Source organism: Seriola aureovittata, chromosome 4, assembly GCF_021018895.1.
Source record: "Seriola aureovittata isolate HTS-2021-v1 ecotype China chromosome 4, ASM2101889v1, whole genome shotgun sequence".
NCBI lineage: Eukaryota > Metazoa > Chordata > Actinopteri > Carangiformes > Carangidae > Seriola > Seriola aureovittata.
This window is the reverse complement of record NC_079367.1, coordinates 9,335,343-9,349,771: the sequence shown is the minus strand read 5'-3', so window position 1 is coordinate 9,349,771 and position 14,429 is coordinate 9,335,343. Positions and strand designations below refer to the sequence as shown.

General features: G+C 40.7%; 1 protein-coding gene across 11 annotated transcripts in view; it reads right to left on the bottom strand.

The window, feature by feature from the left end:
• Positions 1-14,429, bottom strand: part of kirrel3b (kirre like nephrin family adhesion molecule 3b) — a 163,073-nt gene that overhangs the window by 51,050 nt on the left and 97,594 nt on the right. For all 11 annotated transcript variants that reach the window (XM_056373796.1, XM_056373797.1, XM_056373803.1 and 8 more), the window contains 2 exons: positions 12,181-12,330; positions 6,958-7,107 (listed from right to left, as the gene is read on the bottom strand). In XM_056373796.1, coding sequence (XP_056229771.1) covers positions 6,958-7,107; positions 12,181-12,330 — 300 coding nt within the window. The remainder of the gene's footprint in view (positions 1-6,957; positions 7,108-12,180; positions 12,331-14,429) is intronic.

The window sequence follows — 14,429 nt, the reverse complement described above, 5'->3', positions numbered from 1 at the left end:
GCCCCAGAAGCTGCTCTCCACAGATTGGGAGGGTGCTGACATCGCTGCTCACCACCCGGCTGAGTTGTGCTATGTAGCTATGTGTGTATGTGTGTGTGGTGGTGGTGGGGGGTAGGTTGGAAATTTGAAATGCGGGCTCCTAAAGCACAAAATTAAAAAAAAAACAACTGTTATTTCAAGGTTCTGCCGATTATTAGACCATATGGTTTAAGTTTTTTCTTAATGCCAATCATTAGTTTCCAGCAATAATTACAGTTAGCGGAAGCAAACCTATTTACTATGTAGTGTGAATTCAAATCAGCCCAGCACCTGTACACAGTCAGTAGTGTTGTTTTGCACAGCACAGATGTATTCACGTCATTTCTGCTGAAATGCTGAGGAAAAAAAAAAAAAAAAAGCATCCTACATACAGTCTGTCTTCCATAATCACACACCTGTTCACCGTCTCTCTGATATCATTGATGTAGTTATCATTCCATCTCCTGTTTCAGACAAAATAGCAGAAAAGGCAGTATAATATAAACATTAGTCATCTTTTCTCCCAGAACGACTGCCGTTTTTTGGACACCTTATCCCTCCTTATGCTTCGACTAAGATTCTTGGCTAGACTGAAATTAACTTTTGTAAGGGACAAATTGGTTACTTATACTGGAGGCCTTTTTTTTCCTTATTTACCTTCTCTGTGAACACGTACTTGGACTGCTGCAAAATTTTTATTTAAGTGGCTCAGAATTTGAATGACACATTCATACACACCATTTCAACAGCAGCACTCAGAGGGATATGGATATGGCTGATTTCTGTTACCTTAAAATGATGAAATAAAGACAACAAAAACATGTGGATCTACATACACAAAATGCTCATGCATAAAAATCTTAATCCAAACATCACTCCATAAAGAGGCTAATTGTACGTTTTCTCTACTGCCGAATATGTTTTCTTGCAGGGAGCAGGTGGTGCTGATTGTCGCTTGCCAAGAGCTTCACCCATCATTGTGTTTACAAGACAAGAGGTCATAATACACCTGCCGAGCAGCACTACTTTTTCAGGTCAGACTGGATGCTACAGTGACTCGCTATTGGAAAGTGATGAGACGATCCAGCCAGACCGGGGCCAGCTGATTAGTGTGTTAACTTCAGTAGAAGAAAAGCAGTGACAGAAATAGAAGCAAAACAAGAGTTGACAGTATTGTTGCTTTCTACCGCTGGAAGCAGCTCTTGGCAAGAATGAAGTTTGGTACTGAAGTCAAAGTGCTTCTTCTAGATCGTTAAGTATACAGTTGCTAATTCTAATATCTAATATTATATTATATGTAGCAATAGCAAAACTTACAAGTAGCTCCTTTTAAACAGCAGACTGACTAAACTGTAACACAACTCTACAGAAGCTATTCTGACTCAACGTACAAGCAATTTATTTCAAGTTAGTTCTTTTAATAAGCTTTTCTTTAGAAGAAACAACTACCAAACATCTCTTATTACAGACCTGCCATTGGAAAGCAGCTCCCACTCCCTGTGAACAGTATTACTGACTGAAGTAGCAGTGAACAGCCTGGTATCACCAAGTGGCGTATGAATTCACACTGTAATTTCTTCACTAACTAACCCCTAACCTGGACACACGGGACTAATCAACATCTAATGACGTGAAAATGTCAAAATGCGAAATGTCCTTAAAAGTGGAATGCTATTTATACGCCTTTCCATGATATCACGTAGACAGTAAATCAGCAGAGCCAGCACCACGGACAAACTACACATTAATGGACTGTGTGGAACATTTTCTATGTCTTGTTTTTGGCATGAAAACTTCTAATTCCTCGGTAGCTTTTTCTCACCCTGCCCTCAGAGTTCACCTTCATTACTAAAAGGATGGCAGCATGATCCTTGAGAAATAATGAATTCAGACTTATCCACAGAAATGGCTGATTCAGCTTTGGCAATTGGAAACAACAATAACAAAAGATACCCTTGAGCTTTTGTGAACATGAATACTGTTGTTGAAGCGCGGGTCCAAAACATTAACAAAGCAGGAAAGGAAAACAAATATCTTGCACACAATGGTTCATTCAAATGGCATGCCATCAAAAATGTTTGTCAGACAACTAGCATCACGCGCAGTCATTTTAAAAGAACTTGTGGAGGGTCTGGAAAAGTTTCACTCCCTTCAACAGCTGTATGCACATTTTAATCATGTAAGAAATAAGATATTAGTTCAAATGTAAAGCTAACAAATTACTGAGACTATGATCTCACTCCAGCAGTAACTATATGAAGGGAAAAAAGAGAGGAGCTATTATTACACGTTCACGCAACACCACACACATCTAACTGCAAAGTGTTCTCAGTCTTTGCAACACTTTCTGTGGGTGTGCCTTTTTCATTTTAACAGTATAACTATTGTAATAATTAACAGTGATAGTTGATGAGTACTTTTGGTTTGGTCATAACATTTTGATAATGACTTGGTGTGTAATGCGTTTTGCGACTGCACTTGTGACCTTAGATTCAAAACCTTTTTAAAAAATATTTGAGTGTACCCAAAAGGTTTACAGAACCTGACAGAAATGTGTTTTCAGTAAAGGGAAATATTTTCTCCTAATGAAGTGTCAGGCTTTGTTACATTTCTTTATTTGCTTCAAGTAAGGACAATCTCTAAAGCATTCTTGATCTCAACAGCATGGATTGCAGCATGAACCTTATGACACTGCACTGGGCAGCGCTGGAACAGAGAAGTAAATAATTATGAAAACGTGTGTCAAAAATATATTTAAAACCAAACCAAACTGAAGCCTTTGCTACAATTTGAAAGGCAACATTTTGCCTCGTCCTTTGCAGTCTCAAATTTAGGAAAAACAAATAATTTCTATGTTTTGAGTCTCAAAAGAAACTGACAAAGGTTAAAAGGTCAAATCAGTCAGTTTATGTGAAGAAACCCACATTTTTTTTTACTGAAAGAAAAGCAGCAGTTCAACTGTAATTAATGAAATGAGAATGAACACAATAGAGAGAGGCCATATTGGCCACTTTGTTATCTTTGGAGTTTATCTTCGGTGCATACCTGATACATCTTCAATTAACAGATATTACATAGATGTACAAACCCACTCTGTATTACTTTAAAAATGAATTGTATGTCCTTTTAGCACAGTACTTCAAATTATGAAAATGTAGTTCTCAACTACAGTCAGTTCTCTGACTAGGAATGATTCAGTTAGGTGTAGAGAAAGAAGAGAAAGAGTAAGAGAGTGCAACCAAAAATACCCAAGACACAGACTGATCTATTAAAGTTACAGCAAGGAGTCAATAGGTAGCACCACATTTCATCATACCATGACACATTTTTTTGTAGAAAAGATTAACATGTTCCGGGTTAACAAAAGAAAAAAAAAAAAACAACAAAAAGAAAAAATACATAACACCTTACACAAGTTTTCCAGCTAAAGACCTTAATCAAACAACGGTGATCTCCCCTCCCTTTGTTCTAGTGGTCCCCAACCTAAGGTAGAAAGATTAGAGCAAAGGTCTGGAGCAGTGCCAACTTGCTGCAAGGGATATAATTAGCCTCAGGGGTCTTTTTTGGACCTGAAACCCTCTATTCTCTTCCTTCATGACTAATTCACAAGACCTTGATTCTCCTTTGGCATCTGAGGGTACGCCTGCAAGCCATGCAAACGCTCGAATGGGTTAAGTTGACTGTCAGTTTTCTTCGCAGAGCTTTTTGATGAGGGAACTTCATTACTGCTGATAAATGTTGATGTGGTCATTGTTTTTCTCTTTTAATTGTATCGCTCTTGAACTTGGAATGTTGGCTGAAAAGTAAATGATGGGTTTGCGACTTATTAAATATTTTCCAGTAAATTGGCTGTTTAGTTAAATACACTGCTGCCACATTTTTTGAATCACGTGAACTGTTTGTCTTTCAAGGACAAACTCTGCATTTGGAAGAAAAGCAGAAAACAAACATGCAATTTTTATTCTTTGGCAGTGATAAAGGTTTTTCTCTATGTGTTAGGAAATATTTGTGTTATGTTATTTCTGAGCCTATCAAAGTCAAGAGAAGTTCCTCTGATATGGCACATGGAGGAGTTTGGGCTGATATTGAGTTATGAAAGATGGAGGGGAGAGTTTTAGATTTATTCTGCTGTCAGCTCAGGGAAGGGAGGCTACGTGTGTGTGCACTGGTGAGTACGGGTGTGTGTGTAAGCATATTGTGTTTATGCCTATGCATTTTTGTGTGTGTGCGCATAGGTGTGTGGGGCCATAGCTGTCTTCCAAGTCGATAGACACACTCTGTCACCACTGGCAAGTAATTGACAGCTTGGAGTTTGCAGTGACACAGGCCTTGCATATATTTCCTCCATTACCTTGTGCGTATGTCAGCCTGGAGTTCTCCCTGGCAGCGCGTTCAGGAGTAGGCGACGTAGCTCGGCAGGGGATTAAACAAACACCTTCCATTCAGGCTTATTGGGAAGGATGATAAACTCTCTCACACTCACTCAGCCAAATAGGTAATAAAGGTTCCCCCCTCCTCATCACTGATTACTTATTAAAGCCAGTAGGGCCAACTACTGCACTTCCTGTTGTACATTGCTTGCTGTCCAAAGTCAAGCATTTCCAAATAGTTTGTTTCTTTGTTTTTAATTACTTGGAGTTCTCAGTGGAGGGTTTGCCAAATCAGGAAAGCAGAGTGTCATGGGGATTAAAAGAAAAAATTAGAATTATTTGTATCCACTGTGTATGGTAGCTACGTGGAAATGTTTTCAAATGAAATGGCAGTTTCAGACCTCCCACGGATACTAAGGAGGCAAAGAAACTAGCATTAAATATGATATTTTAGTGATAATCAGTAGGCAATTTGAGGAAGAATGAGCAGATATGACATCCGCTTTATTAGCAGGATGACCAAAATGCATCTCCATTGTTAACCCGCCCCCCACATCTCTGTCACCTCGTAGCAAAGAGGATACAGGGGCAGAGGTGGTTTAGTTGAATATGAAAGTCTAGTCTGTCTGACTCATTGATTGTTTATCTGACTGAGGTTTGTGCAAGTTAGAATCCATGGCCCCCGACCACGGCTCTGAAACATCAGTAGCCTAACTGTGCTGTGTAATGATAAATCCATGGCGCTGTCCGTGGTGCTGAAGCAGAAGACGTATTTGCAATTATGCCTTTTTCTCTCAGTCCCCCCCCTTTAGTCAATTTCGTCTTGGATCTATAATATTCTCTAAACTATATACTTTTAATATCCAGTTCTATACCACATTGTAGACTGTAGAGTCAGTTGTAGTGTCACCTTCTTGATCAAAGTGACAAGTAGCAACGTGTAGACCAAGGCTAGAGCTAGACCTATATAATAATCCTGCAGTCCTAATATAAAGCAAACTTACAGAAGTGTGAGGTTTCATGTCTCTTTTACTCTCTCTTGTGCAGAGGAGCACAACAACAGACGTGGGAGGAGAAAGCATGGCAGCACTCGTTCAAATAAAACAAATCTTTTTTCATAATACTGTGATTATTGGACAAAATAACGTAACAATCATTACACAGTTTAGTAAATGCCCCTAATGATTAGTTAAAAACATCTGAAAAATTTTCTGAAAAAAGGCATAGGGAGGCCCTCCTCCCCCTTCCCTCTCTCCTATGGCTTGGTGGTGTGGAAGCATGGGGGTCCTCCCATCAGGCCACCCCCTCTCCCCATTAAAAAATAACCAATCATCTCCTGGTGATGATAATATTGAACTCTAAAGCAAACTTGAGTGGATACAGCTGAATTGATCAAATCCATTGACAAAGACCTTGCTGAAGTGTTTGCCAGTTGTCAGTGAGTCTTTTTTCCCTCCTGTCCTTGACGCTGTGATTAAACTCGAAGGTTCTTGGTAAAGCTTGATGTCAGAGCAGCTAAACACTCAAAGATCTGATCAAGTATTGACAGAAGGACAGGAGCAGAAGGTGGGAAAGTGCAGTTGCAACAGACATTTTTAGTTCTCTGTAGAAGTATCCATAATTATTCACTCATATCCATTTGCAGGGGAGCTTGGCAGCCAGAGAAATGTTATGCCGCAATTTGTCTTCCCCTCTCTCTTTTTCTCCTGCTGCCTTCTCCCCAACAAATCGTTAGTTTCACTTTTCATTAGGCTGGATCAATAAGGCAGATCAGTCGCTCGTGGCAAGGATACTGCGTGGCAGACACCCCTCTCTCTCCCTCACAACTCTTTTTTCTCCTCATTCCTTCTCCCTTGTTCTCTTTCGCTTTGTCATTGACTCCAGCTATCTTTTCCAGCAATCCTCCAGTGGGGGAGGTTGTGAGAGGCAGCGGGAGACAGGAAGCAGCAGGAAACTTGAAGGGCCCAAGAAAGAGATGTGATTGCACTCGTGTTAGCCAATAAAGCAAGATTGGCAATGCTGAATGATAACCCAATAAAGTTTAATTAAGACCCTGTAACCTCTCAAGCTTACAGTAATAATGAAAATGGAGGCCGCACACAGAGGAAGGAAATTAAAATGGAAATGTAAGGGTCTGTAAAAGTTTTGTCATATTGACACTGGATGCCAAATGGGAAACGTTAGCATTGATTTAATTCATTTCTGATGGTTTTAATATAAAATACATCAAAGGGGCTCAAGATTTGCTCTGGATAATTGTCCTGTTCTCCTATAGAACACCTGGACGTGGATCTCAGTATGGTAGTTAACACTGCTTATGCTGCAATTGTTCAAATGAAAGATCAGATATCACAAACACATTTAAGAGAGTAATAACGACACATTCTGTGATGGTGAGCTGACTTTGCTATTGTGCCCCTTAAATCCTCAGAAGCACCTGCAATGTAGCATGAACTACTGAAGAGCTAAAGCTTTTTTCATGAGTTGCTTTGAACCTCGATATTTAGAGGCGGTTGGTGCCAGTACAGTGGTGTTCTTTGGAGTCTGTGTGTGTTTAATTTGGACTCACCCAGCACAGTGAGACGGGCAGGACGGGACCTCATGGCAGCCTGGACAGCCTGGCACTCAAACACGGCGTCATCCATCAGCTCGACACGCTGGATTCGCAAATGATGCTCTCCTGAACCGTGGTCGCCAATCACTGTGTAACGAGGATAGCCTGCGGCGCAAACACATTTGTTCTTTTTAGTCACCTCCAAAATCAAAATGCTGCACATTTAGCCAACAGCCAGAAGGTAAAATTGTCATTTTAAAGCTTTGTACACTTATAGCAACAACAAAGGCTTACAAAAAGACACAAGCGTGTTATCATATGGCCTCCTGTACACTGCATAGAGGAGGCTCCATGATAACATGTTTACTAGCATGTAGTCAACTGTAATTGGCAAACTTGTATAAGCTGGTAAATAGCACGTGTCCATGTTTCAGTCCACAGTATTGCCATGAGCATGTTAATTTTAATTGAGCTGCAAAAAAGATAAATCAAATAGCAGGTTGGTGAATGATTTTATAGGTGAATGCATTTTTTGATTCATTTGTTAATTTACTAACAATGCATTTTCATGCATGTTTTTATAGCACTCCTGGCAACATTAATGAGCTGCGGCAGAGGTTGCTGCATTCTGGAGAATGATGTTTTACTGCAACCGTAAACAGGAACAGCTCGAGTTTGAGTTGTTTCAGCATTGCTCAGTGAAATGATTTATAGTCTAATAATGCAAGAAAGCAGAGCGATATCCAAGGGACCTGGGCATTTTACACAAGTCAAGCGAGATGGTTTTAAAGATATCCCCTTAACTATTATCGAGATATGCATTGCGAGTGTGCTATGGAGTGCATCCCTCCATGGGGGCAAATAAGCAGGAAGAAGAATGTGTTTGACTGGGAAGCTTTATGGGGTGTTTCTCATGCTTTTGGAATTGCTCGTCTCTGATGATCCTTTTTCTCTCACTCCATCTTTGTAATTATTGTGGATACAGCATGTGGAATGAAATGAGAATATCTGCTCATAAAAAGTGCACTCCAAAAAAATGGAAAGAATTTCCTGAGAAGAATAGCCTTTTCCTTCAGTGTTCCTTAAGTAACTGATCAATGATGAAACTGGTGGATGGGCTTGGTGAGTTTTACACCAGATCAAGGCCAGACTTTTAAGAAAGCTTCACTCCAACTTTGTGCTTTGTGAAATAAAACTTCATACATTAGACTCACACTTGTCACATCCTATCCAAAAAAGTCTATCAGTTACCATCCAACTGTTGGATCAATGCCAACAAATGTTGGAGTGTAAAATATTGATTTCTCAGTAACTGCTAGCCAATGACTCATGTTCACTTCAGAGATCCCCAAACACTTCAGTCTTTCACTGTAAAGGTTTTACTGGCTGGTTATACGTTTTAGCACCCAAAAAAGGAACATAACAGACTGGGCAGCCGTATAACAGCTTTCAAGTCCTTCAATTTGTCTACTGCAAAAACCCATCGTATCCTCAAAGTCCAATTACAGACTGTTGCTTCATTGAATCCAGTTGCCTTTAATAGAGCATGAAGTGGGCTCATTTTATGCTGGTGGGGTGAGTTACAGCCGATTAAGCCACTCTCTGCATTTCATCCTCCTACGTGTAGCCTTTAATCTTAAGGGTCTAAACAGTGGGAGGGTGAAGGACAAAAGAAGGCCTAAACGTAAATAGAAGAAAAAATGAGGCTGGCTAAATAACTGGCGAGCTAACTAAAAATTAAGCAAAGATGGAGGCTGCGCTGGTGGATGTTTTTTGGGGAAACTAATTACACAGGTGATAAAATGAATATAAAAAAACTTTGAATTTGCTTGCTGTAATGTGTCTTACACTGAGCTACAGCCAGTCTCCCATAACACAGCTTGTAAATGTAACAGGCTTAATAGAAACCTGATCAAAACTAAAAGCTTCAAATAGCAATACTAATAACGGCTGACTGGAGAGGATATTTCTGTGTTTTCATGCTCAGAATAGAGCTTAAAATAGAAGACGCACCATTATGCGCACAAGGTCAACCAGAGAACCATTTTGCTTCAATTTTATGTTCATTGATGAGATTCAAAGCAATAATGCCATCGCGGATCACAAGGGTAATGATCATTGCACATTCTGAGTGATGTGACCTTGATTTGACTCTAGCCCACCTACCAATGCCGTCAAACACCCGTCCCAGAAGTAGAATTTACTTCATATGCACTTGTTGTTTTGCTGTCTTAATTGTCACGAGGTATAAACCATGTAAATTTCTGTCATACAAACAGTGGCCAATTAGCTCATCTGTGCCTCTGGCAACCTAAGAATAATTTTGCCGTGTGAGGATAAGGCTCTGTTCCAGTTTCATATCTGTGCGTTTGCTGGATCCACAAGGATCAAAGTCATTTGTGGTGAATAGTAAATGATAAGAATGTTATTATCTCATTTTTAAAGAACACAAACATACTGTAATATGTTTTTGCCACCTTATTAGCACCTTGATTATGCGTTTTGTCAATATGACGGAAATTACACTGGCACACACGAAGACTGATCACCTCCCCACATGTGATGTGTACCTATAAAGAGCCATTGATCTTAGATCTCAGCAAATTTCAAAGACACAATGTGTTACCCAAAGCAAACAATGTAAAATAGGCCCATTAAGGAGTAATGAATCCATCAGGGGAGAATGGATTTGTCTTGAGGCTGGATCAATGGTGTACGCATATGTTTGTGTGTGTGTGTGTTTGTGCAAGTAAGTATACACACACTTGAGGCGTGGGCTAGTGATTTATAGCATTCACCTAGGGCCTGTTTCACGGAGTGTAACCACCAGGGGATAGAAACAGGTTAGCTTCGGCTGTGAACAGGTGACGAGTTTGCTCTCACGAGAAGATTGTCACATGCTCCCTGCTCAGGATCTACTAATTGTCAGCTTCTCTTTTCAAGAGCTCATTCTCCTATATCCTAAGTGCATGGCATAATGTATACACGCACTTCCCTCTCCATTTTTACTGTGCGTCAACCAAGAGAATTCACTTATAGATGTTTTTTTTTCCTGTTGTCAGCATCATCATGCGTAGCAGATACATTCTCTGTCATGCATATTCATGACATTGATTGGTATGTTCTGAGCTGCTGTGGGGCTACTTTACTTTTCTTTAATTAGAGTGGAAAAGCATGACACAAAGGGGAATGAATAGGAAATTCAGGGACAGATAGGAATCATTGGCTTTTGTGCTGTGATTTCTAGCACTGAATGGTGAAAGAGTTCTCTCAGTTTAATCACTGCTCCTGTGAATGGAGACAAGTCCCAAGCGGAGCATGCCGTTGCTGACGCAGCTTCTTTCTATGAATAGGCGAGCAGACCTATATTATTGAAATGCTCCATGCAACATTTGATTCGTTGCACTTTTTATGTATACAGCTGCCACTTTCCTTTCATTGTGTACATCTTGCAGTGGATGTACCATCACTCTTTTACTGCCGCATGCATTGCTTGTTTATGTCGGCAGGAGTGATAAAAGGGACAGCTGTGGAGCGCTTTATTTTGAAAAAGTGTCATCCGTCTCAATAGAAGGCACTCAGCCCCTGTCCCTATCTTACTGTTGATTTTAGCGACCTATCTTTTCCAGGCAGGATGCTATTCCTCCTCATTCAAAACCCGGTGGATTTTTTAAACAGCTTAAGACAGAAAGATCACTTCTACTCTACATCTTGGGCCTGATTATTCTGCCTGATAAGAAGAAGAGAATTGCTGTGGAGAAGAGCAAGGTCAGGACTATGCATTCTGTTTGCCTGTTAAACTATTCACAGACGTGTTATTAAAGGTTGATCTACTCTAGCTCCCTTAAGTGTTGTGATCCAACCTTCTCTCCTTTCTCTGTTTTCTTTCATGTGATTTTGCCCGTTTTTGGAAAATGACATTCCATCTTCATTGTCTTATCTTGCTAAATTAATAAAATACAAGAGGATAAAATAAACAGCTCAGCCTCACTCTTACCCTAAAAAGAATTGTACTCTCTGTTCCATTATGTCTCCCTCAAATTCTGTCTCTCACAATCATAAGCACTCTCCCTGTCTGCCTCCTCTTCCTCCAAAGGAGACTCAAAGACTGCAGGACCATTGTTTACTGCAACCTCTCAGCATCCCCTGGGCCTGATAAGGACTTGAAGAGGGAATAGGATGGCTTTACTGGGGCTCTGTCAGCCACTGAGGTTTAATTACAGACCACATCGGTGACAGGGAAGGCCTCTAAGAGTGTTTGGTAAAGGTCAGATAGTAGAAGACCCTCAATCACTAGTGGAATACATATTTAATCATTCCTGATCATAAGAGACTACTGTGTTTTAAAAATTGCCACAGCTGGATATTGTCTCATTGTGCCTTGAATTGCAATTACTGTCAATTCTCTCGATGGTCACAGACCGGAGGAGTGTGAGGCAAATTAGAAAGCTTTAAAATAAAGACTGTGCCCTTGTAGAGTAACACATCCTGTTGTGTATGGAGCACTGTGCACTGATTCAAATGGATCTCTGTTTTGGAAGAATTTAATGATCATTTCAATAAATGATGTGGGTGTACAGCGCTGTGATGGATTTTCTCGTTCAATAGTTCAGTGCTTCAAAAGGTTGTAAATGTTTATGTAGGGGAGTGATGTGTTTCCTTGAATTCATCAAGGTCATGAATATACATAACGCTTCGATTGGTGGAACAACAGGCTACTAAATGACAGTGCAGTAGTCACTTTTACTCCAAATTAAACAATTAAGGCAATTACACACGAGGTGCGGTGTAATTAGAGGATGCCAGCCACTCTTCAAAAAGCCATTTAGCAGCCTGAAGCACCAGAAAAAGACCAGTGCCACTATTGATTTCACATTTCATTCAGATTTTTGTGCTTTTCTGCCAAACACAAAGTGTAAGGGATTTAGGTCTGCATCTAACGCAGCGACATAAATGAATTTTTGATTCTGTTTGGTCATGTTGTGTGATATCATTATTGATGTTTCACGTAACACTTGTAATGTAATACTTCTTTTGTAACACACTATAATGGGGCCTCTTTTATCTGTCTGTGGAGTGATATATTTGGCAGAGGGTAGGATGTTGACATGAGGGGGCTTTAGATGACAAACAGCAACCATTTGAATATGACAGTTATATTAGAGAGTATAATTAATAGAGGAAACTGAGGGGGATGGAGAAATGTAGGGTGACAAGGGGATAAATGTTGCTCCTTACCAGAGAGGTCTCTGCCAACTCCCAGTGCCAGACCATCTTTGATCCACAGGACAACGCCATGGTAACCGGGGATGGTGCATGGTAATGTCACGGGCTGGCCTGCCACCACCACCAAGTCCTGTGGCTGCTGGGAAAACATGGCCTCCACCCCTGAAGAACAAATCATGAAGAAGAAAAGGGAAAGAATAAGGGAAAGGTTAGGTCCAGCCCATTTAAATCATTACATTATTTTAATTTAATCGAGACAAGAGGGGATCGAAAATTCAAGATCAAAGAGGGGAATAAGTGGAGTTCTTACAAACACCTGCTTTTAACGTTTCAAGTGCTGAATGAGCTGAGAATGAAGGGAAGTGCACCATATGCCCATTCCCACCAATTTCACTCAAACCTCTTGTCAAACTCAAGTTGTAAGAACCCTAAAGGGTGATTTACAAATGTGACATATTCTTTGACTATTCATGATTTGGAGACAAGATACTGTACATGCATCAGAGGTGTCAGCGCGGCACCAGGACTGAAGCGCAGGCTTAGAGACAGCCGTCACAGCTCAGCATGGTTCATTTATGAAGGATGTCACCGTACAGATGGGCTGGGCCCGTACACACCACAGCAGATAACACGATCTTGTCTGCCAACACTGCTCTAGTGGCATACATTAACTCCAGCTCACACCCATGTATTCCAACTGTGCAACTGCTATTAGCTGCACTCCTCTGCTGCGTGTTCAGGTGGAAAGTGGTGTGCAGTGAACTCCATTAGAGACAGAGGGTGTGTTAATGGGGAGGGGTACGGTGTAGGGAGGTGGGGGGTGGGGGGGGGTGGTTTTATGGATCAGAGTGGAGGGTACAGAGTGGTACTGATGAGTAGTTAGAAACACTGGCAGGCTGCCTATCAGCTAAATCCTACACACACACACACACACACGCTGACATGCAGTCATACAGACACTCTCAGTCTGATTTGAGAGCACAAATTGCAGCAAAGGTTTAAAAGTGTCTCTTCCTCTCTCACATTTTACCGAGACAGTTTAGTTCACAGCTATTTCTTTGTTCCAAACTTCTGAGCTCATTCTACCCTTTTCTCCAACAACGTAATCTTCCTCGTTCCTACTTGAAACGTGAAAAACACAGGCACAAGAATCGGCCTCACGCACACATTTTCTAACATAATCATATAAAAGCTGATGGAATAATAACATGTTGTGAATTACAATAACAAGCAGAGCAAAGACAACGCAGCACATTTTCATCTTACAACATCTTTGTGTCACATGGCAGCCATCTACTGCAGTTCTCTATATGCTCAGTTTTATATTCAAAGGGAAATTACTTATCCTATTGCAGACAAGGAAATTGATGAGCTTTGTTGTATGATATCAAACCACATCATAGGAAAGGCTGTTGTCACACAGGAAACTGATTTTAATTTAGTTGAAAAATGCCATTAGAGTCCCCACGAGTCATTTTTCAGCCTTGAACTGAATTCCAGGTGATGGATAGTTTGTTAACGATAAGCAGAAGTTTCCACATTGATTCGTGCTCTGCATACACTCTCCCCTGTGTCACACATACCTACGCACCCCACACACACACACACACAGAAATATACAAACCTGTACACTGCCTCATTTCAATATATATCCATTACTAAACCAACATCAGGAAAAAACATAATGTGCTGTACCTCAAAGCATATTATATACTGTAATGAGCTTTTCTTCATCTTGAGACTCAGCAGCTTCTCCCCATCTGACCAGACCCATTGTAAATGTGCATGTATATATCGTGGCTGATGCTGGTGAGGTGAGACTTTATCTCACCATATGTATTGCCCTTCAAGCCTAGACAGCTTTGTTCAGCCCTGACTGTGCTCCCACGTGAGGAGCTTATCACGCCTGTACTCTGCTACCCAGCCAGCACGCAGATGAAGCACGCTAACATATAGACAGCCACTCAACAGATCTCCTGGCATGTTCTGGAAAAACACTGCACATGCCAGGGAATCTTGTATCTGCTCAGTCATGACTGATATTATCAAACAGTTCAACCTGTGCTGTAATTGATTTAAGGTTGAGGGATCTCTCTGTTGGCAGCGCACATGCCTGCATACTTCCTATACCTCGCCTATATCCTCAATCCTGTCTTCCTTCTCTAGTCTCATGTGTAGTAAAGAAAAAAAAAAACAAGATTGGAGATTATTTTTCAGAGACAGACTACCTGTCATGCTGCTACGCATTTTCACCATGAAGA